Raw genomic sequence first — 24975 nt, 5'->3', positions numbered from 1 at the left:
GCTGTGTTTTATACTGCGGGCTGTTTTCTCCTTAATTTTCCTTAATTTAAAGGAAGTTATTGTAGATTGAATCTTAACAGTTACTCTTCTTTATGGAAAATGATACTGCCTTCGTTTGCAGGAATGGACCTTGCCCCACCAGTTTCCGATTGCACAGAAGGTGTCCCACTGATGTAAGAGACTGTGGAATGGGGTGTTGTCATGTCAAGTGCATTGGATAATGCACAGAAAGTTCTTTTTCAGGAGAGATACCACCTGTGCAACATGCTCAGTCCATCCACCCATGGCCTTCCAGCGAGAAATGCAGGGTTCGCCCCACGCGTGGTAAGTTTCTGTGTGTAGTGATCGACCCTGAGTAATTTCTCATAGTTGCTCGGGGTGGTGCCCAAAACTACAGTACTTGTAGTGTGAATAATACCCATCTTTTGTCAGCTTGGGTTGTGTATTTAGCTTACATGCCACAGCAAGGTGTGCATAAAACAAGTCACTGGAAGTTTTACGCCTGCCATCCTGGGACAGTGAAGGCTGTGGAAATATTCTTGTGCAATGGGAGACACCTGCTGTGCAGTCCACAAATTGCAACTCCACACTGTGGGTGCTTTGCTCGGGCTCCTTGGTACAGCTCCGGGAGGTAGGGGTGATAGCTAAGTCGGGTGAGTAAAAGGCAACCTGAATGTAGTGCTTGTCTCACTCCACAGACTGTAAAAAGGACCAAGATCAGGTAGATAACCTGCACAGTTTGTTAATATTTTTGATCTTGAATTTTATGCAGGTATCTACACCTGCCTCAAGCACTCAGGAAAGCTCCATGTATCTGTATGGCTCCCTTTTGCCTCCTTTAAATGGTGGTAATATCAATTCTCTGCCTCCCAGGACTTGTGTAAGTAAATGCATTAGGAATGTATTTGGCTGAGGTAGTGGTGGGACCGGAGAAGTATTTCACCGGTGCTCCAGCGTAATTTGCTCTTGTAGTTATGTCAGTTATGTAATCATGATATTTTGTACAAACCCCGCTATGTCCTGCCGCTGCTATCCTTCGCGCACACTGGCAATGAGCGTACCCAGCTCTGAAAGGTGAGCGAGGCCCAAGACGTTTCTGGAACTTCTGCATTCCCCGTGTTGGTGGCAGCAATTTAAAAGCCTGCATTTGTAGTGCTCAGTGGGCTGTCAAAGCAGAGATCTGCAGGATTTAAAGAGTTTTGTGACAGATGCAGGATAGCACTTCAGTTTCCACGGAAACCGGCATCGGCTCTCCAAAATCAAGGTGAATTTTTTTGTGATTATCTAATAATAATGCTGAGCATTTAAATATGAAGTTCTTCACCTTCTTGTAGAAACAATTCTTATTCCTAAGCATCTAGTAAATGCAATAGAGATGTTGCGAATTCAGACTGTTGTCACAGCTCGGGCTGTGTAACCTGCTTTCCAGAGATGAAAGACAGAATTCAGCCTTGACCCGTTCAGCCACTGCACCTTATGCTCTGCTGTTAACATAAAGGGCTAAATTATCCCCCCATCTACTGCACAAAGTGGTATAGTTGTTTATGTGACAAATTACAGCATAACAGAAGTTCTTTAGCTTTACCACAGGTTTTTATACTATGCCTTTACAGGACATTTTGGTCCTCAAATGCATTTCCTTGTAATTAATTCTTATTGCATAAACTTCTTATCTGCTCACACTCTTGCTTACCACCTGAATCTAATCACTCTTTGGCTTTGCACTCTCTGGATGCTCTTTTTGAATCAGTGAGTTTCATCCTTTTGCTGTACATTCCTTTTTCCAGGTCATTGATTTCTAAGGTTAACAAAGTGAATCCTCCTGCTGATCCTTTTTACGTCCCACTAATCTCTTTGCTATATCCTGAACCGCTCAATTACCTTTTGTCTTCAATTTCAGAGGCATTTATTGAACCAACAGATCAGTCTTTTGTGCAGGAAGCAGTTTCATATTAGGTTCAGGAACACGTTCATGTGAATATTTTTCATACCTCAGCTTAAGGTTGTTTAAATTTTCGTGGTTAATTTGCTTCTTGACATGCCCTTTTAAGTGTACTTTCTCTTCTGCTTATTTTTTGCAGGAGATGTCTTTCTAACCTCTAATCTTTTCATCTCCTCTTGAATATCTTCTACTGTTTGATAGTGTTGACTTTCCACTTTGCAGCACTTTATCTTTCCTACCTTTCTGAATCATTCGACTCCTTTGCCATCCTTTGTTCATTTTAGGAAGAGATTAAGAGCCAGTATTCTTCTGAAGGACATTTGCTCTGTTTTCCTCAACAGGAAACTGGAAATTTTCTTAGGCCTGTCTTTTGTATCACTAAATCCATGTCTCTCTTTTTTTTTGACTGGGGATTGAGATCCGCATTAGCCAGGTTTGGCACGATCAGTTGTGTCTCAGCTCAGCTGTACTGGGGAGAACACAGAGGCACAAACCCAAAGGAGCAATGCCTGTGGCCTAACACCCCATGATGCCCTTTGAAGCAGCTGGGTGTTAAAGGAAAACTGGGCAAGGCACAGGTCATACTGGTTTGATATGATCTTCCTCCAACCCGAATGACTGCTGTTCCAAGTACCTATAACTAAGTCTGCTCTCTCATAGTTATTGTCTTTGCTAGGAGTGCAGTATAGAGAAGGCAGTCTCTCTAAGGCTACATCACTCCAAGTTGCATTTTTCATATCAGAAACCTGTTATTTCCATTGCCCGAGGACCGGGAAGCCGTTAACAGAACACACTGACATCCCAGAACAAGTCACGTACCTTTGGCAGTGGCTCAGATGGCTGAGACCTCAGCAGTAAGCAATAAAACTGAAGCTCTCAAGAACAATACCTTCTTTGCTAGCCTAAGGAGAGGCACATTTTTAACAGTGACTGAATGTGACTGAAGATAAAGAGTTAGACACCAGGGCATTAGAAGTAGTACAAAGGACACCACTCCTAATAAACAGGCTTGCTTAAAAATACAATTTCTCTGTAGAAAAACATCCAAGAGATATTCTGCCTTGGAAAGTGCTTTTTGACAAAAACTTGATCATTTATTATCTTAGATGATCCTATTCTGTTTTGAATGTATCGGGTTAATTAACAAAGCCATCTGAAGTCATGTAATGTCATTCGCAGATCAACTGTAGCTCTGGGCTCTCTGAGGAAACACAGAACTTGAATGTGTGAGAAGATCACTCCATAAACCTCCTGGTAAATGCCCTCACATTGAACCAATTATCTTCCAATGAGTGCATTTGAGAAAACATAATATACTTGAAAAAAAACAACCGCAAGCATGATAGCCGCAGGCTTTGAATCAGAGATGGGCAAGGTCTGTCACATTTCAAAAAAGAAATGGCCACAAAGGCACTTCTGTTTAAAAGTCTCCAGGTTACTCTGGAATGCATCGTGGCGTGGGCAAGGCCTGGCTGAGCAGATAGCTGATACTATAAGATAGTCTGCAAAAGGCATGGAATTTATACAGCCTTGAACGCTGACTATTAATTCAAACTTACTACAATATGTTTTGCTCAGCAGCTTTGAGCTACTTGTTGTTTGGAAGAGGAGCTTTGGTGACTAGCTGGGTAGTAATATAAGAAAGAAAATAATGAACAGCCTGGGCAAAAGAACCCCAACTAAACCCCAAACCAACCAACCAAAGTACTTATACAGATTAGAGCGGGGTTAGCTCTACTTCACAAAAATCTTGGAGATGTGGAGTTCTCTACAGCACATTCTGTGATCCCACCAAACTACTGCTGGCACCTGGGTCCCCAGGAGCAGGTCACCAGCCACTACATTCCCACAGAAACCCATTAATTTAAAAAAAAAATCTTAAAGATAAGAGGTAAACCCAATGTTATTAGGGAGTCTGGTTCTCTGGATGAACCTAGGCCTCTCTCAGTATGGACAGGTCAATCCCTTTTTATAACAAATAAACACACAACAGCATTTTGGGTGACTTCCATTTCCAGTAATATTGTTGTAACATAGGAAAGAGAGGTGTGTTTCTCCTAAGCATTTTCTTTGTTGAAACAGACAGCAGAAGGAACATAGAAATTAGAAGAGGTAGTGAGTTGAGCAGACCTACACATAAAACAATTTTTCATAAGAATAAAATGCTGCAGTTACAGCTGTAGATGTATACATCCATATATATTTTTAAAATAGAAAGCTATTTTTACTGTGTTTCAGCGCTTGCTTTTTTTTTTTTAGTTCTGAGAAAGAAACACTCCAGTGCTGGACTTAAAGTGGTTAACCTCATTGCATTGGCAAAACCAAATCATTCATGCAGCACCAGGCTTTTAATTCATCATAAGTGAAAAAGTTAAACTTGGCAGTTAGTGTAACCAAAGTGCAATTGTGTTCTTCACAGTGTGTACATTTTGACTGGCTTGTAAAAAGAATGCAGAAGTTCATGACTCTCCCTGGCAGCTCCTTGAGACGACCAAAGAAAACACGACCTGCAATATGTATGGCCACAGCCTGACTCTGAATGAGAAGACAGGTTTTTATCAGACAGTGGAGAAAAGTCGAAGTCTGCTACCTGGAAAAGGAACATCGAAGAGAAAATTTTTAATTCCGGTCCTACTGTCTCAAGTAAGTCCAGCAAGAATACTTTGGGCCAGAAATGGCATTTGGCCCTCAACCAGTTTCGGTGAGTCAACAACTTCAAATAGACTTCTGATTTATACCTGCTGCACTCCTGACGCGAGGGCAGTCTCTCTAGAGGTCTGTTATTCATATTGTGGCATGATGTAAAGGGTATTAGGTACTTTCTAAAAGGCCATGAAAGCTACTTTGGATTTAGGAGCTTATGTTTATTACAGATACAACAATGTAGTGAGTGGAAGCTATACCACAGATGGAAGGGAGCTGAGAAGATAAAGGCCATGTACTAGAGTCAGGTGACAATTTAGTGCAGCGTTAGGTAACATACTCATCTTTTTTTTACTATACTGTATCCTCTCTCACTATATTCCTGCTTTCTTTCCTGTAACCACTCTGTGGTACATCCTTCAGAAGGGACATTTCAATGCAAGCGCTTGACTGGGAATATTAAGAAGCTGCCCTTTGACAGCCATGGCCATTTGAATTGTAGTTATGGTTCTCTGCAACAAGCCAGAAGCATGACTGTTGCTTAAACTGTTTACCTACACTATTCAGCTTTTTCCATCAAACAAATCAGACGTACCAGGTAAATGCTCCCTCCTGCTCTGTTTGTCTGGGGAAGAAATAAGGGACATGGCTGATAGTTATCTAATTACTATCCCAGCTCAAAATAAGAGTAACTGAATACCTCCACGAGATCTTTCTGTTGTGTGTTACTTCGAAAGGTTGTGCATAGCACCAGTCCCAGCATCCCTGAAACCAGAGAGACGCAGAGCAGGACAAAGAAAGCTGGGCGGATCCCTAGGAAGAAGCACAAGGGCACATTCCTGAAGTCATACAATACGCTGAGAAAAGGCTACAGTGAGAAGAAAAAGATGTTTTAAGAGAAGGTTTTGCAGTTTTAAAACAAAGGATGTGTGTAGCAGGGAATAACTTTTTCAGCTCAAATCACTTCAGATCTTTCTGAAATCTCAGCTGTAGAAATGTGGGCTTGTGAGGTTGTAAGGGTCTTTCCCTCTTTACCCCTCTTTTCCTTTAAACAGCCTAAAAAACCTCACGCAGTCACATATGTCAGCCCTAACTCCCTAGGGTGTTTGCACCTCTGTGGTAACCCAAGAAGATAGGAAGGGACCTCATCTTCATGGCAGCTAGCAGCGTCTAGCAAACAGGATTCACACACGGCCTTCTGGAGTGGGCTGTGCTGTCTGTATACACGTGCTGACCCACGGTGAGATGGCGTAACCATTCTGTATCACAGCTTGGCTGTCCCCTCGTCAGCCCCTGGCCAGGGACCCAAGAGCGACATGTGTGAATGTGCATGAGGGAGCCAGCAGGGATTTTTTCCTAGTTATCCTCTCTAACAATAAGAGCCAGACTATTTAAACTGAAAAATATGTAATTTAAGTAACTCAGCCTTCCCAGGAAACTCATTAGCTTCAAGACACTCTTGAGACTAAGGGTTTAAGAGGATGCAAGAAGCTCAGAGCAATTAGAGCAGGCACTCTCCTTTCTTTTCTTGCTTCTGATACTTTTAGGGATCTACACCAGTTTCCAGAAACCTCATCTGCAGGTCAGTAATTGTCCCCGACATGTTTGAGACTGTCGGTTCCCTGGCAGGTGGGAATCTCTGCGCTGCTCAGATTAGCTGCTCCTCACCTGTTGGCCACACTTTTATTTCATGGTACGTCTGCAGCATCGTCATGCCATTCTCCACTCTGACGCTGAGGCAATACTGTCCAGCATCACTGAAGATATGGCTGAGATTGTAGCAGGAGCCATTAATCACCACCAGATGGCATTTTTCACCTTCAAGTGGAATGCACTCAGCCTTTATAAGCCAGCATAATGCCAGTGGAGGGCTGAAATGACAAGAGCAAAAATTAAAAAAAAAAAAACAACATTGGTGAAAATGTCAAAAAAATTTCAGCTAAGAGCTGATCAATCACTCAATTAAAATAGTATAACCGTTTTAAAAATAATGAAGTTAATCTAAATACAAATAAAGAAGTAATTGACTGCACAGTTGTTTGGTTTAGGGTATTTGTCAATTGAAAAAAGTTCTTTGTGACGCTTCTATAAAAGCAAGCCTTTCAGCTGAGAGCTAAATACCTGTGTGGGTCATAGGAAGGCCAGCGTTTATGGAAAAACCCATAGTCCTTCTCCAATAAAGATAAAAGGAATCTTTTTTTCCCTGAACTTCCAAGGGAGTGTGGATTGTTTTTGGTTTTGCTTTGTTCCTCTCATGCAGAAGGAATCACTGTCTGTGCTACTGAAGTACAGCCAAGATTTTTCTGATTTAAAAAACCCCACATGCAAAACTGGAAAGAATGTAAGATGAGCTCTGTACAATGGACTAATAGCTAGAGAAGGTAAACGAATTGCAAGGATAACAGTACGCCTCTACAATAACAAAAAGGTTCTTATTTGCTAGCAAACAATCTAGGTGTGATCCACTTTATGGCCACATGTCTTCCCACCATCCCTAGTTGATGCATTTTGTTTACATTGTCAGAACCATGTTCCAACTGATTCTGCTTGGACTTACCTTATGCACTATGGGCTTTAATTCTGACAACAGACAGAGGTTTTCTTTACCTCATCTTATTAGTATTTTGTTCCTCATCTCTTTATCCACTTATCATTTAGCTCATTTTCTAGCTTTGGTTTTGATAACCCATCTCTCAGGCCTTTGTTGTTGCTTCTCAATCGTAAACTCCTATTGCATCAGTCCCAGCCCTGTGGCTAGGAGGTTAGGTCTGGCAAACATTGCCCATCCTAAAACCACGCCTGCTTTTAGAGGTCTTGGGTTTGCTTGTAATGGTTTTTGGCTGTTCATATTTGCCTGTACTGCTCTCTCCAGTTTCCATACCTGCCAAAGTGCCATTCACTTTCTGAATGCAAACTGCTGCTGCTGAGATTAGCTATACCTTTGGCAAATAGCTCTGCAGTGGGTGCTCCATCCTACATCCCTACTAATAGCACAAGCCTAAACTGCTCCCAGCAGCAGAATGTGAAATTGTCACTCTTCTAGAGAAGAAATTACTTCTCTGGTCATGGAGTTTTTATAGCGAAGGAGGTTTCCTGAGTGTTTCGATAGTATTTAAAATGCTTCTGAGATTCAAAAATGTTCTCATGTGTCCTAAATATTGGAGCTTGAGAGAGCTTGCGCTAGGATCAAGGTACTCATGGCTCTCCTGTATTCCTATAATCTTCACTGCATGAAGCCTCTCTGCCTTATTCATCTTTTGGTTATCATAACTTTGCCAAATTTATTCTTCAAACTCCCTACTGCCACGTGCCAGCCAAGGATCGCTGCTATGCAACAGGACTCTGAATAGAGTTTAATTTAATGGTGGGGAAATTGGTCAAGGAGAAAAATTCAAGAGGAAGTTTTGAGATATAATTTCTCCCACTACCTTCCTCCAGCTAGTTCTCTTTTAATATTCTCTTTACAAAGCTATAAAAATAACATTTCCATTACATAGGAGGATTCTGCTTTTCTGAAAAGATGCAGGCTCTTTCAGGCTCTTGAAGTTCTTGGAATTTCAAGTCAGGAAAAAGCAATATTCAACAGTATTTTGTTCGAAGGGAATTCCTTTTTTTTCATTTTAAGAAACAGTTTTGTGGGATGCAACTGATTATTTTAATGAAATAGTGCAGAAAACCAAATAGACAATGCTTTCTAGGCAAAGAGGTTTTGTTTGCTACTTACGTGCCATTGATATGAAGAGATAAACTCATGTTTTCCATTACGTGAGTCTCTCTGGAGCCCACTACGTTAATACTTTTAACAGCATCTGAGAGGAAGAAAAAAAAAGCATGTCACACTCCACAAATAAACTTGAAATTCAGTGCTTTTCCAGTGAAGTTTTGTTTTTATAAACTTGGCAGATTTTAGCTCCATTGGTGACACAAAAAATAGTACTTGCCTCACTCCCCAAAAGTAAATCTACTGGTACAGAGATTGTAATTTTTCTCAACATTTTGTGATTTAATTTTAATACCTAATCAACTATGTTATTAATCCTTTACATTTTAACTTATGTGTTTATTTACTCCTGAAGCTGATGAAATCAATGAGACTTTCCTAATGCTTATTTTAACCAATTTATTTCTTAGGGATAGCTGGCAAAAATTAAACAAATACTCCATAAGTCACGGTAAACATTTTATTGTAAGCTTTAAGTGCATGTGAGAACTTTACAAAAGATAGTAAAATTTTTGGTAAATGAAGAAGAAATAAGAGATTTTATTTATTCCCCCCATTTTTTTCTGCAGTAGAATCACACAAATCCATTTTACAATGGAAACTCTTCATTGGATAATGTTGACAGGTTCTTGTATGTGAAACAATGCTGAAGTGGCATTATCACATTGAAGTTAGATTGTATATGTACATAAATAACAAGCTTTGTTTTGAGTATGCAAAATGTCTTATAATTACCTAACAGCTCCAGAGTAGTGCTAAAATCACCAGTTTTCTGCACCATTTCTCTTTCATGTATGACGCTTCCAATTTGTTCCCATTCAGCTATGACTTTGAGGTGTACTGTGCGATTCCCCATGGTGGAGCAGTTACAGTAGACGAAGGGTTCCTTGGTAATCTGATAAACCCTACGTGCAACATGAAAAGATTTAGAACTGAAATTTCTTTTTACCAAGTCCTTGCATATTTCTAATTTTAAAAGGAACAAGCTCAAATGTATTGTCTTCATAGACAATGCTAGAATTGGCTGTGATTCTAATTCTACTTATATGTCCACATCAATGAGGACTAATATGTGTGGCATTACTAATACAACTACAATCAGTACAAGACCCAAAGTATATTTATGCATTTTTAATCAAAGAAACTAAAAGATAACGCTCAAAGTATTCACAGCAGCGGATAGCAATAGTCAGTAAATTATGAAAACTACCTTTATAGTAGGTGGACTGTAAGCTAACCAAAGCAGTAAGAGGGTTGGGGGGTGGGGATGAGGAAGAAAGAAAGAAAAAAAACAATTTAATATTGGAAGACTAAAGCTTACATTTCTACTGGTATATGCTTATTTTATTGGACATATATTTGGCCTCAGAGAAGGAAAACAATTGAATTTTTGTTTTCTTCCCTACTGCAGAGTGGCTTAAGGGCTAGATACTACCCTGGTTTTATTTCTGACGGTTATGAGCTATGTTGAGTATTTTTCCCACTCCATTTTGTTATTAGGTAAGCATTAGGTGTGTGTTAACATGCACCTCGTATTTTTGGGGGGACCTATCCACTTTCAGAAACTCCTGTCCCAAACTGCGGTACACTTATGGGTAGCTGGGCATAGTAACAGCTACTTACTGCCCAACCACGAGATGGGATACTGCTTCCATTTATGTTAAGTGCATGAATTATTCACATATTCAACAACAACCACCTGTTAATGGAGATCTGCAGGCATAATGCTATTTTAAAATAACCATTTACAATAAGTTACTTTTTCCAGTTCATCTCATTGCACCTAAGTGTGTATCTGAATAAGAAATTTAGGTCTTTAAAACATCACATTTTTGTGAGTGCGCAGTGACTTCTGTGCCACGGGTTTTGTAATTCACCTGGCTGATGTGCTAGCAATGCACCAACTGACAAAAGTGTATGCTTTGGCCTGTAATTTTATCAGGACCTTTCCCTAGATGAGTGTCTGAATCAGAGCCACCTTGGATGCTCATTAAAGTAAGCAAAATAACCACACTTACCCATCTCCAAAATCCCATCTGTAGACAAATGATGCCGACTTGAAGTAGTAACTTGGGTCATGAAGACAGAAAGAAATTCGGGTCACAGCACCCATGGAGGAACTAGAACCATGTGTGATAAACCTGCTGTCTTCTATCTGGGCAATGGTAAGGTTCCCTGTGATAAATTCTGCAGAATAATAAGGTGGGGAAAGAATGACAGCATATATTACTTTCATAGCATACTCTGTGTGAGCATCAAAACATTATTTAAAATGTATTTCCTAAGTTTTTCTGTGTCCTAATCCAAGCAGTTAAGTGTTTGTCCTCTCTATTATTCAGTGTTGTTACGTGTTCATGACGCACAGAGATTAAATTACTTATTTAAGGTTATACAATGGGTCATGGTAAAGCTTCGAATAGAACTAAGAGAAATAATCCTGGACCAACTGAGGTCAGTATCAATTTTTACTATTGATTTAAAAATAACTGGGATTAACATCAAATATATTGGTCAAGGGATTCAGAATCATGTTCTTGTTTTCCACTGGAAGCTGAGTCTTTTTATGGAGTGTATATAGAGCAGCGGGACACACGGCTAGAAGGTTACTGAACTCTGAAAGAAGGGACTGTGGGAAGCTGCCAGGTGATATTTCATGTCAATCTCTGTATCAGAGATTAGGTTAACCATAACACACCATTGGTCAGTTTGTCAAAAAATGCATGGTTATGGTTATGAAGATTCGCAACAGACTGAAATTACACTTAGCAATATTTGGAAATGCAGCTATGATTTCACATGCAATTTCAGTACACTCTGATCTTTAAAAGAAAATGTAATGGCTCTGTTGTGCTGATGGCCTATGTTTTTGCTATGTCATGCACCAGGAAAAATCAAAGATTGTCATTGCTGCCGGTTACCCTAATTTTAGGACTAGAAATGCTGGGAAGCAGTACAGGAAGTCCTGTTTTAGGAGTCCAGACATCACTTAACAACACTGATGTGTTGGCTGCAGCTACTGAAATACCTGTGTTCTAGCTTGATTTCTCTAAGCAGCAGGGGGAGGGGGAGATATGGGCAGGCTCGCACTTGCTTCCTGTCTAAAACAAATGCCTTTCCAAACCCAGCTTCAATCAAAGGGCTACACAAATCAAACTCTCTTGACAGGCGTCATATTTATGTCTGGCTCTCATTCTTCTGATGTTAAAAAAGGCAGCAAGCATTCTGATGTACACTGAATTCCTGAAGACACAGAAATTGTAAAGCCATTTTACCTGTAATCTGAAGCATGGTGACATTTCTAGCAACCGGACGACATAACCAACAGTTTCTGTGAGTCACCCAGACAGATACAGGAAAAGTCCCAGGAAATTCTCCCGTCACATTAATCACAGAGTTAAGCTGCTGCTCGGATTTCTCTATCAGAATCAGAGGAGCATAAATCCAGTTAAAGTGATACAAGTTTGATGCGTAACTGTCATTCTTCATACTTAAACTGGCGCGAACAGTAGCTTGAGCGCCTGTTGTGATGGGACCATTGTTTGTTATTTCCAGACCAAACTCCTCTGTGGAAATCAGAAGGAAAAAAAAAAAACAACAAACCCAGACCTTATTGTATTTTTATTTTTTTTAATTTATTTACACATTTTAACTAGTCAGCTGTAGTTATGTGACACACAATGACACTTGGCCCAGCAAAGACTTTAGGCTTTAATGGTCACTTCCAACCCCAACTATTCCATAGAATTCTATGAAACAGTAAGGTGTAAGAAGTGCAGGACCTATAATACTGAACCACCCCTGCTCTGAATCACTAACTTCTCTGCCACATTTTTAATGTAGGAGCTGAAGTAAGTAGCCGTACTTACTTCAGCTCCTACATTACTGAAAGGGGCCGAGTGCAAGGGAGGTTGGGTTTTATGTAAATGTTACATTCAATTTTTTTTAAAAAAAACAAAACAGCAGTGCAACCAGGTTAAATGACCTCCATATGTTAAAAACGAACAAACATAAAAGCTGAAGACAACCCCAAAACAGATGGAATGGCAGCAACTGAAGCCTGTGAACTGGGACAAAGCTGGGAACAGGATCTGGTTGTTTGCCTCCAACATGGAGCATGTTCCTTCCCTGCATCAGAGCTCTGCCTGGCTTTCCTCTCACCAGCGAACAACAGGGCAATAGTGGGCAGAGCAGCAGAGCTGTGGGGGTTCTTATCCTCCAATTTTTTATCTCCTCCCCTTCAGCAGCCACCAGATTGCTAACAGGGACCTGAATCTTTGAGTTTCAAAAGTTGCATTTCTCATACATCTATGACCTGTAATGTGGAGGAAGCACTGTTGGTCAGATAACCCCCCTGTGCTGCCTTCATGCACCCATCTGCTTGGGATGGAGTGGAAGGAGAATCCTAAGTATCTACTTAGAACCCACATTTTATTCCATAGATCCCAAGTGCTGAGCAAATCTGGATACAAAAGGACTATGAAAAACAACTCTAACATTACTATCTGAGCAAGAACTTCACTGCTCCCATTTCAAAACATAAGGAATGGTTTTGAGTTAATAGCAAAATGCTTGTAATTTGATGAAATCTGGCACAGAGAGGTTTCTGGTCTCTAGAAGATTCAGGCTGCCTTCCACTTTGTTTCAGCAGAACTTGAAAAAAAAACCCAGCCAGCTGCCTCTTGCTTATCTAGCACTTCTCCTTGGAGGTTATCACCGTACTTTGCAAACCATGGCCACACAGAAGCCCAACAGCCGCAGCACTTGGAGATAAGTGGCTAACCCAAGGTCACCCAGTGAATCACTGGCAGAGCAAGACGTTCCATCCAATGCAGGGATTTCTTCTACCTTTCTGCCCTCTCTTTGCAGAATGCAGCCCAGCGAGGCTGCCAAAGCAAGAAACAGGCTGCCCAGGGCCCTGGGTCAGCGGAGGGGGCAGAAAGGCAGCTTTTGGGTTAGAAAGCACAACGTAAAGCCCTGGCTCCAGGGGATGCTCCAGCTTCGCTGCAAGCACCAAGGTCGCAGTGCCTGAGAATAATGTCTGGGGTGGCAGAGTTGGGGGTGGCAGAGTTGGGGGTGGCAGAGCCGGGGGTGGCAGAGCCTGGGGGTGGCAGAGCCGGGGGTGACAGAGCCGGGGGTGGCAGGAGGGTGCTCGGTGCCGCCCCACGAGTCCGGCAGCTCGCGGCTGAGCTCTGTCCCCGCTCCCCACGGTGGGTGTCACCGCGGCGGCGCTGACGGCCTTACCTGCGGCCGGGGCGGCGCGGGCGAGCAGCAGCAGCACGCAGCTCAGCCGCAGCATGCTCGGGGCTGCGGGAAGGCACCGCAGAACCAGGTGTCACCGCTGTTCCCGCGGCGCTGCGGCGCCTGTGTCCGCGCCCCCCCCGCGGGTCCAGCCTCTCCCGGGGGATGTTCCCGCGGGCTGCGGGGAATTTTAAAACATAATCAATCCAAAGCAGAAATACCACCCACCGGCCGAGAGGGCGGGCGCAGCTGCGAGTGTGGGAGCGGGTTTGTGGCTGGAACGGCAAAGATGAGCGGCTCGCCGGGTGCAAGGTGCGAGGTCGCCTCGGCTCGGCGGCTACTCCAAGCGTGCGGGGCGACCCCTCCACGCGCCGTGCGGGGTTTCTTGGCGTGAAAGTCTCGCTCGAAGCCCTGTCTTACTCCTGGATGCGTTTTAGGGTTTTCTTTGTACGGATCAACCCCCTCCCTCCCTGTCGCCGTGGCCCTCGCCCCACGCACCCACCCCTCCAGCCGCCTTAAGGATCATCCAGTTCCACCCCCTGCCATGGGCAGGGACACCTCCCACTGGATCAGGGGCTCCAAGGCCCATCCAACCTGGCCTGGAACCCCTCAAGGGATGGGGCAGCCACAGCTTCCCTGGGCAGCCTGGGCCAGGGCCTCAGCGCCCTCATGGTGAGAAAATTCCTCCTTATGTCCAGTCTAAATCTGCCCCTCTCCAGTTCATACCCATTGCCCCTCGTCCTGTCAACGCAAGCTTTGTGGACAGCCCCTCCCCAGCTCTCTTGTAGTCCCTTTCAGGTACTGGAAGGTCGCTCTAAGATCTGCTCGGAGCCTTCTCTTCTCCAGGCTGAACAACCCCAACTCTCTCAGCCTGTCCTTGGATAGAAGGTGCTCCAACCCTCTGAGCATCCTTGGAGCCTCCTCCGGACACGTCCAGAGGTGCCAGGTGTCCTGCGTGCCGCCCTTCTTGCTTGTCAAGACACCTGGAATCAAATCAAGCCCAATGCCCCATCCCTGGAGGGGTTCCAGGCCAGGCTGAATGGACCTTGGAGCCCCTGATCCAGTGGGAGGCGTCCCTGCCCATGGCAGGGGGTGGGACTGGATGGGCTTTAAAGTCCCTTCCAACCTATTCTGTGATTCTGTAGTTCTATAGGATGGTGCACCTGAAGGGGCGGGTGCGTGGGGCGCGCCCCCCTCAGTACCTCCGTTAGCAGCAGCACCTCACCGCGTTAACGGAGCGCCGGGCGCTGAGGGGCCGCCCTCGCCTCAGGCAGCACCGCCCTTTCCCGGCGGGGCGGGGCAGGGAGCGGCCCGGGCGATGCGCGCGAGGCGGCGGCCGGAAGTGCGCGCGGGACCTTCCGGCGCGCTGGTGCGCGGCCGCCGGGAGCAACAAAGGAGGGATCTCGGTGGGGGCCGCGCCGGCAGAGCCCGGTGAGGCCGGGGGGAGCGGGAGGAGCGGCCCGGAGAGGGAAGCGGCTGAGGGGAGGCGGCGTGGCCGCTCACGGGTGCCTGTGTTCATGCGGGGTGGGCGCCTCGGCGGGGATGGGGTCGGCGTGACGGCGCCCCGGCAGCGGGGAGAGAGCAGGTGAGAGGCAGCGGACGGGCCGGGCGTTCGCGGGGCGCAGCCGGGGGAGGTGGAGATGGGCCGTCGGTCCTTCAGGCTGGATTTCATTGAATATTTTGGGTTGGAAGGGACTTTAAAGCCCATCCAGTCCTACCCGCTGCCATGGTCAGGGACACCTCCCACTGGATCAGGGGCTCCAAGGCCCATGCATCCTGGCCTGGAACCCCTCCAGGGATGGGGCATTTGATTTGATTTGGTTCTAAGTGTCTTGGCAAGCGAGGAGGGCGGCACGCAGGGCACCTGGCACCTTTGGAATGGGGGCTACGAAGATGCTCAGAGGGCTGGAGCACCTCCTATCCAAGGACAGGCTGAGAGAGTTGGGCTTGGTTAGCCTGGAGAGGAGAAGGCTCTGAACAAATGGAGAAGGCTCTGAACAAATCTTAGAGTGACCTTCCAGTTCCTAAAAGGGGCTACAAGACAGCTGGGTAGGGACTGTCCACAAAGACATGTAGTGACAGGATGAGAGGCAGTGGGTATGAACTGGAGAGGGGCAGATTTAGACTGGACATAAGGAGGAATTTCCTCACCATGAGAGCGCTGAGGCCCTGGCCCAGGCTGCCCAGGGAAGCTGTGGCTGCCCCATCCCTGGAGGAGTTCCAGGCCAGGTTGGGTGGGCCTTGGGCAGCCTGATCTAGTGGGATATCCCTGCCTATGGCGGGGATTGGAACTAGATGATCTTTAAGGTCTTTTCCAACCCGAACTATTCTATGATTCTGGGAGCGAGCCCTGCTGCCGTGGTCAGGGCGGCCCAGAGGACAGGCTGACAGGTGTCTGGTGCCTGAGCATCCCTGGCCCTGTGCTGTTCCGGGGAGAAACCAAACTGAACCAAACCAAAACCCAAACCAAACCCTACTTCTGGATGTTTATGCTGCACCATACAAAGGCCACCAACCGCTTGTATTTAGAAGCGCATTCCTGGGATGCTGAGTGCTGTTTGCGCTAGGCTTTGTGTCTGTAAGCCCGACTAAACGTGACTGTTGTGGTTTTTGGAAAAGACACATCCTCCTCAGTTTGTCAAAAGAATCATTGTAGGGGATGTGATAGCTGCTGATATAAAAAGCTGTATTAAACTAAGACATGTTTTTTTAATTTTTGGTAGGTGCACTGGTCTTGATTCTATGTAGCAAAAGCTGACCTTTCCTCTTCCAAGATGGCATTCGTTTCAGCCCAAGGGCCTACGGTGGTGGACCAAACCACTTTGATGAAAAAATACCTTCAGTTTGTGGCAGCTCTTACAGATGTCAATACACGTAAGATACTTTATTTCTGTTGAAAGTTACAATTTTTCAATAGTTTGCATTGCAAACATTGTAAAATGGTTTTGGCTGTTAATAAATAAATCTGTGAATTCACTATGAATTTTGTTTTAGTTTTGATTTTTGAAGAAGCAAAGTGATGAGTAATACTTCAGTGAGCCAAAGTGAGTGAGTTGTGTATGTGTGCAGTTGTGTGATGGTTGTCTGTGAGAATTGTGTGCCTTGTAATTGGGCAGTGATAGCTAAACTGATAAGATCTGATTGCTTCTTTGATCAATGAGTCTGGTGTTTTCCTTTGCGATGTAGATTTACATCTAAATTTCTTTGCTTGAATTTCTGTTTTCAGCTGATGAAACAAAATTGAAAATGATGCAAGAAGTCAGTGAGAATTTTGAGGTAAATTGAAAAAAAACCACAGCGACCAAACAAAACCCCCCAACCTCCCCCAGCCTTCTGATATGGCAATCATTTTTTGCTTAATGTATGGTGGTTTGATTTCTGATGTTATGTGGTTAAAATATTAGTCTGTTAATATTTTGACTTGTGATTTATATTGTTATAAGTTATTAGGCTTTTATTTAGGAACGTAGCCCCATACCAGCTGATGTGGAGGACATGAACTCTGTCCCAGCCAAAACCAGCACACACATTTAAATGTTTTTGTTCCCTTCTTATGATGTCTGTCTGCTTTCGTGAGAAAAAGAGGAAGCTTGCTTGTCTGAATATTTCTTTTGGCCTTCCAAGTGGACAGTAGGGCCAGATAGTTTTCACAGTAATGTTTATTTGCATAAATATCGAAGATCTCAATTTAGCAGTGGCTTCTCATTCAAGAAACAACTACAGTGTTGTGGTTTTGTTCCCCATTTAAAATAACTGTATGCTATGCTAATTTTATTTTCTTTGATTTTTTATTTTCTATGTGTGGTGGCAGTTAAAATAGAAAAAAACTCATATTGCAGTCTGTTCGAATTAGAGGAAAGAGATTCATTTGTATTCCGTTCTGCTTGCTAAATGCTCTGTATCGTGTCAGCAGATGTGTAGCCACTGAATCTATTAAAAAGTCACTAAAAATGTTTAATAGTGGATTTGAATGTAACTTATCTGTGTAATGTCTATTATATCTGTCTCCCATTTTTTCAGTGTGATGTTTGTTTATTTTTCTTAATTAGAATGTGACATCATCCCCTCAATATTCTACATTCCTGGAACACATCATCCCTAGATTTCTCACCTTTCTACAAGATGGAGAAGTTCAGTTTCTGCAGGAGAAGCCAGCACAGGTACTCTGTAGAGCATCTCTTACATTTTTGTAATGTGTGCAGTGACTACTTGTTTTGTGAAGTACTTGATTAACCTAATGAAATGAGAGGCTTTCCTGTTAAAAATACAGCTGACATTTGGAGTGAAATTGATGAAGTCCAGTTTCTAAGTAAGTTACTAATGAACTTTGCAAACCTGGGCTTCTATGAAAAATGAAGGAAAACTCAGTGCAACAGAATAGGCTTTCTCACTGAAATGTGACGTTACTGCAAATTACTGACATTACTGTGGAACGAAAGGTAGAAGTTGAATCTATTCCATCAAAAAGTATGATAACTTGCATTTTTCAGCTGTGAATTTGTTAAATTTCTTATTTGTATATGTGGGTAGTAGGAAGCATTATGTGTTTGTATAAAAGCATAGGCCTACAGGAAGTAAAGTGGCTTTTTTCTTTTTAAGCATGCAGAATTATTGGAACTGAAAAGATATTGCAACCAGTTGTTGTTTTTTGTGGACTTCAAAAAAGTTGTAGCATCTCTTTCTTTTTTTTTTTCCTTTTTTTACAGCAACTCCGAAAGCTAGTGCTTGAAATAATCCACAGAATACCAACAAACGAACATCTGCGTCTTCATACCAAAAATATCCTGTCTGTGATGTTTAGATTTCTAGAGGTATTTTTTTCCTCTTAAAACTGTTTCAAATTTTCAGAAAGATTTTCCTTTTCTTTCTTCATCTCCCAAAAATTTCAGGGGCTGGATTTTAAGTAGTTGTACTTCTGGAGCAAGAGTGCAAAGACATTCTATTTAGGCTTCACCAGTGTGCTATCTTACTATCACAGGTTTTCTGCATGTTCTCTTTTGCCCTTTAGAAACTTGGATTTTATGAATGCAATGATGTGTTCGTATGCTGGACTAGACTTCATTCACAATCACTTTTCTGGCTTATATAAGTGCAGATACCTTATTGTAGAGACTGTTGTTTTATTTCTTGCTTAGTATTGAAAACGCTGTCATTTGAACCACACAGAAAATAGGCCGCTCTATGTAGAGGCAGCTTGGTGCTTAAATAGCCCCATGTGTGTCTCTGCCTGTGGGGGATTAGAAACAGATCTGACCGTATAAAGTGTTTGAAACTTCTGCTTTTTGTGCTGTAAATTTAATTTTAGCCGTACTCGAAGGCTGCAAGGTGAAGTCATATCAAAGTAAAGGCATCTTGCTCATGCCTATTCATGTTAAAAGGCTACTTGTAGGTTCCTGAGAGGATTATAATTCTATAGGGTTTTAAAATACTTATAGAGTACTTCAAGAATGCAGCATTAGGCTCATTGAAGGTTCTCTCTTTTTTTTTTTCAGACAGAGAATGAAGAAAATGTACTGATTTGCTTAAGAATAATTATTGAATTGCACAAACAGTTCCGACCAGCAATCACTCAAGAAGTAGGTCTTAAATCTTGTTATGTGGTATAGAACTTGCTGCTATGCTCTTTGGAACTGTTATTTTCGTCATTTTTATGTTGGCTGACCTTATATGTATTTGGTGTTTTTCACCTTATAGTAATATTTAAGAGTATTTTGTAGTGCTAGTGCTGCTGGGGAAGACCAAACTCTTAAAGCCTAGTTGTTTTTGCTTCAAATGTTTATGGACAATATGATTAGACTAAGGAATTAGATTCCCATAAAGGGGAAGAGAATTGGTGCATTTTTAGTTTGTGAAGGGAAAATCCTGGAAAAAGAATATTGCAATTCCCTTCCCCTGTCCCCTGCTTTTCTCCTGTGACTCGTGAATCATGAGTATTTGAAAGTTTGCAGTTTTATTCTGTTGCTTTGTTTTCTTTCCTCGATTTTCTCCTGGGAAGACTTAGTTGGTTTATAGTAATTATTTTTAGTAATACTGTATTGGAACTATGTTGAGATGATAGGTTAATTGGATTCTTTCCAAGTACAATGCTAATTAATATTGGCAGAACAGAAGGAAATAGGAGAACGCTTTCAGATTCTTTTTAAATATCAGTAAAAATATACTATAGTGGTAACTAAAGATTTTATGTAATTGTACTGCTAACGCAGAGATTCTAAAATTATGAATCTTTTTTCTTTATGGTAAACTGACTTCTTCCTTCCTAGATCCATCATTTTTTGGACTTTGTAAAACAGATTTACAAGGAACTTCCAAAAGTAGTGGTAAGTTTCTTATTTCTTACATGGCTCTTGCTATCATCAGAAAACTAGTTTCTATTTCTTAATTTTATCTCTAAAAGATATTGACTTAATTGTATTTGTATGTAGTGATACAAAGTAAGTGTAGTTGTAACAAAAATATATAATAAAAATACTTCTAAAAATGGAGAAATTTATATTTTGAATTAGAAAACCTATATCTAGCACAGTATTACTAGTATGAGAAAAATGAGGTAAACTTCTATAATAGAGTACAATTTAGTTGCCTGCAGTGGTGTCCAGGTAGCCAGTTTTTTCTTGAGGGAAGAGTGAGGTGATGTGCTTTTCCAGTATGCTTTATCTCGGTGAAGGCCATTGCCTGCTCTTCCTCACTGATGCAGTGTATCTTTTTCTTCAGGAAGAGAACCACCTTGACTGGGGGTGTTTTCTGCCTCTTGCTGTAGCGGGAGAGAAAGATTGCAGGGCAGTATAGTCCTAGTAGATGCTGTGGTGTAAATGTCACGGGCAGAGAAGCAAAAAGTCTGCAATACATTGTGGGGAAAAGTTACCTGGAAGAATTATTATGAGATAAACAGCCTCTTGACTGTTACTAGCATTCTTATGTTTTTATTCTGCTCTTTGCGTGTAGAACCGTTATTTTGAGAATCCTCAGGTGATTCCAGAGAACACCGTTCCTACTCCTGAAATGGTTGGAATGATTACAACAATTGTAGTGAAAGTAAACCCTGAGCGAGAAGATAGTGAAACGAGAACAGTGAGTATTCTAACTGCTTTTTAACTGTGAGACTGTCTGCATCACAATAACCCAAATCATAAAGACAGGTAAAGGTAATAAGCTTTCTTTTTGCTGGTTTTAAGTATCAAGTTTTATTTTTAGAATCTGATTGAAACTTTTCAGACGTATTCATATGCGGCTGTAATTACAGGATTTTTATTTAATATCATACCAAATGTTTTTGTTATTTTAAAATACTATTATCACTATTATCATTGCTAATAAAATTATCTTTTTTAATCATATTTCAAATAATTTTTAAAATTTAAAATAGATGTTGTATAAACATCTATTTTATTTATTTAAATTATATATTTAAACTATTTTTATTATATCGTTTATTTTATTATATAGTTTAAATGATTTTAAATTATTTTTCTTTCAGCATTCTATAATTCCCAGAGGGTCTTTATCTCTAAAGGTCTTGGCAGAGCTACCAATTATTGTTGTCCTTATGTATCAGGTTAGTATGCTCCAGTATTCTGTATTTAAATACTTCTTATTGCTGAATGGCTTGTGTAGCTTCTGCTAGCTAACGTATTAGTAGAAATGACTGTAATTTGTTTTTTGAGCTTGAAATATGGTTTAAAAGTAAGTTGCTGAGATTTCTTTGTTTTCTGATTAGCTCTGATCAATAAGTTGTCTGCAAGCATGAAGCATGACTTGTAAATTTCTCTAATAATACTTTATTTTTTTTCTAAGCTCTACAAACTGAACATTCACAATGTGGTAGCTGAATTTGTGCCCCTAATTATGAACACTATTATAATACAGGTTTCTGGACAAGCAAGGTAAGAGCATTTTAACAGTGTTCTAATGATGTTTGAGATAAACTTATTACTCAAGATCACCCGAAATATTTTTGTCTTGCATCCTGTGTGTTCTTCTCGTCTTACTGCTTTTAATCTCAAAAGTAGCAGTGGTTATTTGACTTCAAATTGTCAAAGTTTTCTTGGTGAAGTAATGGGCAAGTCTGAATAGTTCCATTATATGTCACTGATAAAATCTGTATTTGTGCAGTAGATCTCAATTTATTATTTTGTATTTGTTTTTTAAAGTTAGAATTTTCGAATGTCTGACAGAATTCCATATTACCAGATAGTCATGTTTTTTTACTGATCCATCAGTGATGCAATTTTGCCCTTCCAAGGCACAGTTTAGGTGAAGCCTTATCTGTTGCAGGTAGGGGTATTGCATTTCCTGCTGCAAAGAGATGTTTCTAAGGAGCAGCAAGTGGTGCTGAGTAGGGCAGCAGGAGGACGATCTCAGTCTTTCCCTATCTGCCCAGAGGGTCTGAATAAGTGGTTGAAGATTGAGAGAGACAGACAAGTCTGTGGGAGGGAATATTGCTTGGAGAAGAAAATTGCCCCAGTTAGGGGAATGGGGCCAAATGTTGGGTGCTAATGTTGGCTTTCTGTAGAAAGTTGAATATCACATGGCTGCCTCAGAGCTGTGTGTTTTGCTTAGAGCATAAGATGCTGAGAATATGAATGGCAGAGAAGTTGTTGTAAATGGACTCCCCTGTGATGATTTTATCCCCTTATGAAGCACAAACCTTACTACAAGATGTAGTTTGAAACTTCGGTGAGTTTTCTGAACAAAGGTGTTAAAGAGAATGAAGAAAAACGTAACCACTGTTCAACTTAATTTCAGGCAACATAAACTTTATAACAAGGAACTGTATGCCGATTTTATCGCTGCTCAAATTAAGACGTTGTCTTTTTTGGCTTACATCATAAGAATATACCAGGTAGGTTGCATTTTTGTTCCATTGTTGCAACAGATTTCTAATTATTTTATGGCAGGGAGGTGACTGTAGTGCATCGGGGACTGGAGGGAAGAGTGTTTGCGTAGCAATCTGAAGACAGGGGTATATTGGTTATCCTTTCGGAAGTGTTATCATGTGAATGCAAAGTAAAAAAAGTGCTATTTCCCCACCCTAGACTTTTATGGAACAGCTGTTAGTCTTCCTAAAGAGAAACAAGTGAATTTTAATCGAATGTTATTTTGCGAATGTAAAATAAGGCTTTAAACTAGAATGTCATAATTATTGTATTCATGTTATGTTTTGTTATAGGAATTAGTGGCTAAATATTCTCAGCAAATGGTAAAAGGAATGTTGCAGTTGCTTTCCAATTGTCCAGCAGAAACAGCTCACCTCCGAAAGGAGCTTCTGATTGCTGCTAAGCACATCTTGACAACAGACTTGAGGAGCCGTATGTAGTACTTTTTAAAAATGTATCTATAAACTGGAAAGATTTCAACTGTGTATTTAAGAGGCATTGCCTACACTTGGTTTGGACTGTTACATATTTATGGTTATTTTGGGAGTGGATGTAATTTTTTTTTTTGTTCTGCCTCTTTTCCCCCCCCCCCTTAAAAATAATAAAACCATCTGAATAACGTGACATAGTGAACAAATGGCATTTGGAGCTTGCCAAATATCTGTTGTTCCAAGTAAATTACTGTTTTGATGATCAGCTTCTGTGTTGGTTTGTAATTGTGCCTACAGTTGTATGGATACTTTAAAATACTGATCTGTTAACCTGAGAGGAAGCAGTTCTGTTAAAACCTGATGTCATGTGTTTGATTCGGCTCAGAGTGTTTGCCTGTAGCAGAGGAAAACTGTTTGTGGTTTGCCTGAATTAACTAGGCTTGGCATATAAAGTATTCTTATAAAGTTTAACAATGAGAGAGTTCATTCAGTGGTTTGATGTAAATAATTTATCATTGTTTGCTTTGCTTTAATTTCTCGTTTCTAGGTCACGTTAATATTCCTGTGTTGTGCTATCACTCTTAATGTTAAATGTCTTCAATTCACAAAAACTCATTACTGGTTTTCAGTTTGCATTTTCATTGCTCTTTTTTTGTTGTCAGGATTTGTGTCTAAATCTCTGCTCTGCTAACATTAGTGCGTCTAAGACTAATGCATTGAGTGGTTTGATCAAAGGCAGTTCCTTTCCAACCATCTTTTTGACTCAGCTTTTTTCTCTACAGAAGTATTTCTTTGCTGTGACTAAATTTACTCTCATGTCATGACTGTTGTCATGGTTGCCTTAAAATAATCGTCTTTGCATCTAAAATCTTTATACCCATTCTTTATTTGCTTTTTCTACTGTAAGTCTTCCAGATCTTGACCCCTGTCAAAAGACAGTACCAGTGCTCTCGTTTATCTTCCTCTGTTTTTTTGCCAAGTGTGACATTCTCTTAAAAGCAAAGACAGCCACCACATTGTCCCTTTCATTTAAGTGAACCTCTCTGAGTCCTGGTCCATTTCAGATTTCATTCAGAAAATGCTGGCTTTTTATCTTTAATATTGTTTGGAAATGGATGGAGAATGAGGGTTGCTGGATGTTCCCTCAATATTTGATGATTTTCTTATTTGTTCATAAATTTTATCTTATCATTTGGCGGTGGGAGCAGTTAATCCTTCCTTTCATTTCTATCACCTGCCAGTGTAGAATTTAGGTCACTCCACCCTAAACTTTTTCATTTTAAACACAAAAATCAACATGCTTCTTTTTTGTGCTTTGTCACTTAATTTTGTTACTAAAATCTTCCTTTTGTTTCTTGGACCCGAAGTTGCCTGTATTCCTCGTTATGTTCTGAACTAGAACTTCTATGAGGAGATACCAGATAAAACAGAATTGTACTGTACCATGTTGCCAAAACCAGTCTTTTTCAGTAACTCATTGGTGACATTTAAGAAGTTCTGTGAAGCTGAAAATTACATAAGCATTTTTTCTCTTCCCAGCTCTGTTTTTGTTGTATCGGTGCTGTGGCTTTTGACTCTGTATGGAGGTGTTACTCAAAGGGAAAGTGTCAGTGGAGCTCATAGTCATGAGTGGTTAATTGAAAGATTCCTTTTAAATGACACTGCCTTTTATAAGGTTCAAGAGTGAATTTTATAACAGAACCACTTTCTGACTTGGGTTTAAATGCCCAAGTTAAGTGGTTTGATGCTTAACTATCTTATTTTGTTATTTTGATTATTTCCTTTGCCAATCGTTATGTACAGCTTTTCTTTTTTTCCTCTCTTTTTTTGTCTTATAGAATTTATTCCATGTATGGACAAACTATTTGATGAATCTATATTAATTGGCTCTGGTTACACTGCCCGAGAGACACTGAGGTATGGCAGAAAGTTTGGAATAGCTATCTGAGTGCTTGCTGGGGATGGTTTCTTTCAACGTTTATTTACAACATATATATTTACATTGTATATTTACAACAATGTCTGCAAAGGGTTCTAAATCTTCATAGAATCATAAAATCATAAAATGGTTTGGATTGGAAGGACCTTAAAGATCATCCAGTTCCAGCCCCCCTGCCATGGGCA

The 24975-nt window shown here is 41.3% G+C and overlaps 2 protein-coding genes and 1 long non-coding RNA gene across 9 annotated transcripts in view; 2 read left to right on the top strand and 1 right to left on the bottom strand.

Moving 5' to 3' along the window:
- Positions 1-966: 966 nt before the first annotated feature.
- LOC128853767 (uncharacterized) lies at positions 967-4474 on the top strand. The gene is made up of 3 exons (XR_008452518.1): positions 967-1264; positions 3122-3196; positions 4362-4474. It is a non-coding gene; the product is annotated as an uncharacterized LOC128853767 (long non-coding RNA).
- On the bottom strand, positions 3781-14763 carry TMEM130 (transmembrane protein 130). 4 transcript variants are annotated; one of them, XM_054081068.1, is made up of 9 exons: positions 14747-14762; positions 13548-13722; positions 11579-11722; positions 10325-10493; positions 9042-9211; positions 8310-8394; positions 6254-6456; positions 5286-5398; positions 3783-4532 (listed from the first exon to the last, which is right to left on the bottom strand). In XM_054081068.1, exons 2-9 carry the CDS (start codon positions 13600-13602, stop codon positions 4356-4358), a joined length of 1116 nt encoding a protein of 371 aa, XP_053937043.1. In that variant the 5' UTR covers positions 13603-13722; positions 14747-14762; the 3' UTR covers positions 3783-4355. The 4 variants fall into 4 exon arrangements, with proteins under 4 accessions (XP_009564305.1, XP_053937043.1, XP_053937041.1 ...); XM_054081066.1 differs by having other exon boundaries at positions 3784-4532; positions 11579-11869; positions 14747-14763; XM_009566010.2 differs by lacking the exon at positions 14747-14762 and having other exon boundaries at positions 3781-4532; positions 11579-11869; positions 13548-13611.
- Positions 14764-14958: 195 nt separating this feature from the next.
- TRRAP (transformation/transcription domain associated protein) overlaps positions 14959-24975 on the top strand; it is an 85393-nt gene continuing 75376 nt past the window's right edge. For 2 of the 4 annotated variants that reach the window (XM_054080664.1, XM_054080662.1), the window contains exons 1-13: positions 14959-15129; positions 16268-16418; positions 16771-16820; positions 17594-17704; positions 18251-18355; positions 19037-19120; positions 19808-19864; positions 20490-20615; positions 21022-21099; positions 21339-21427; positions 22290-22386; positions 22714-22852; positions 24690-24768. In XM_054080664.1, coding sequence (XP_053936639.1) covers positions 16319-16418; positions 16771-16820; positions 17594-17704; positions 18251-18355; positions 19037-19120; positions 19808-19864; positions 20490-20615; positions 21022-21099; positions 21339-21427; positions 22290-22386; positions 22714-22852; positions 24690-24768 — 1115 coding nt within the window. In that variant the 5' untranslated portion in view covers positions 14959-15129; positions 16268-16318. The remainder of the gene's footprint in view (positions 15130-16267; positions 16419-16770; positions 16821-17593; positions 17705-18250; positions 18356-19036; positions 19121-19807; positions 19865-20489; positions 20616-21021; positions 21100-21338; positions 21428-22289; positions 22387-22713; positions 22853-24689; positions 24769-24975) is intronic. The other 2 variants (XM_054080666.1, XM_054080665.1) reach the window with 1 other exon arrangement.

This window comes from Cuculus canorus, chromosome 15 (assembly GCF_017976375.1).
Source record: "Cuculus canorus isolate bCucCan1 chromosome 15, bCucCan1.pri, whole genome shotgun sequence".
Taxonomy (NCBI): Eukaryota; Metazoa; Chordata; class Aves; order Cuculiformes; family Cuculidae; genus Cuculus; species Cuculus canorus.
Note: the sequence above shows the minus strand (reverse complement) of the source record. Positions and strands in the feature narration are given on the sequence as shown.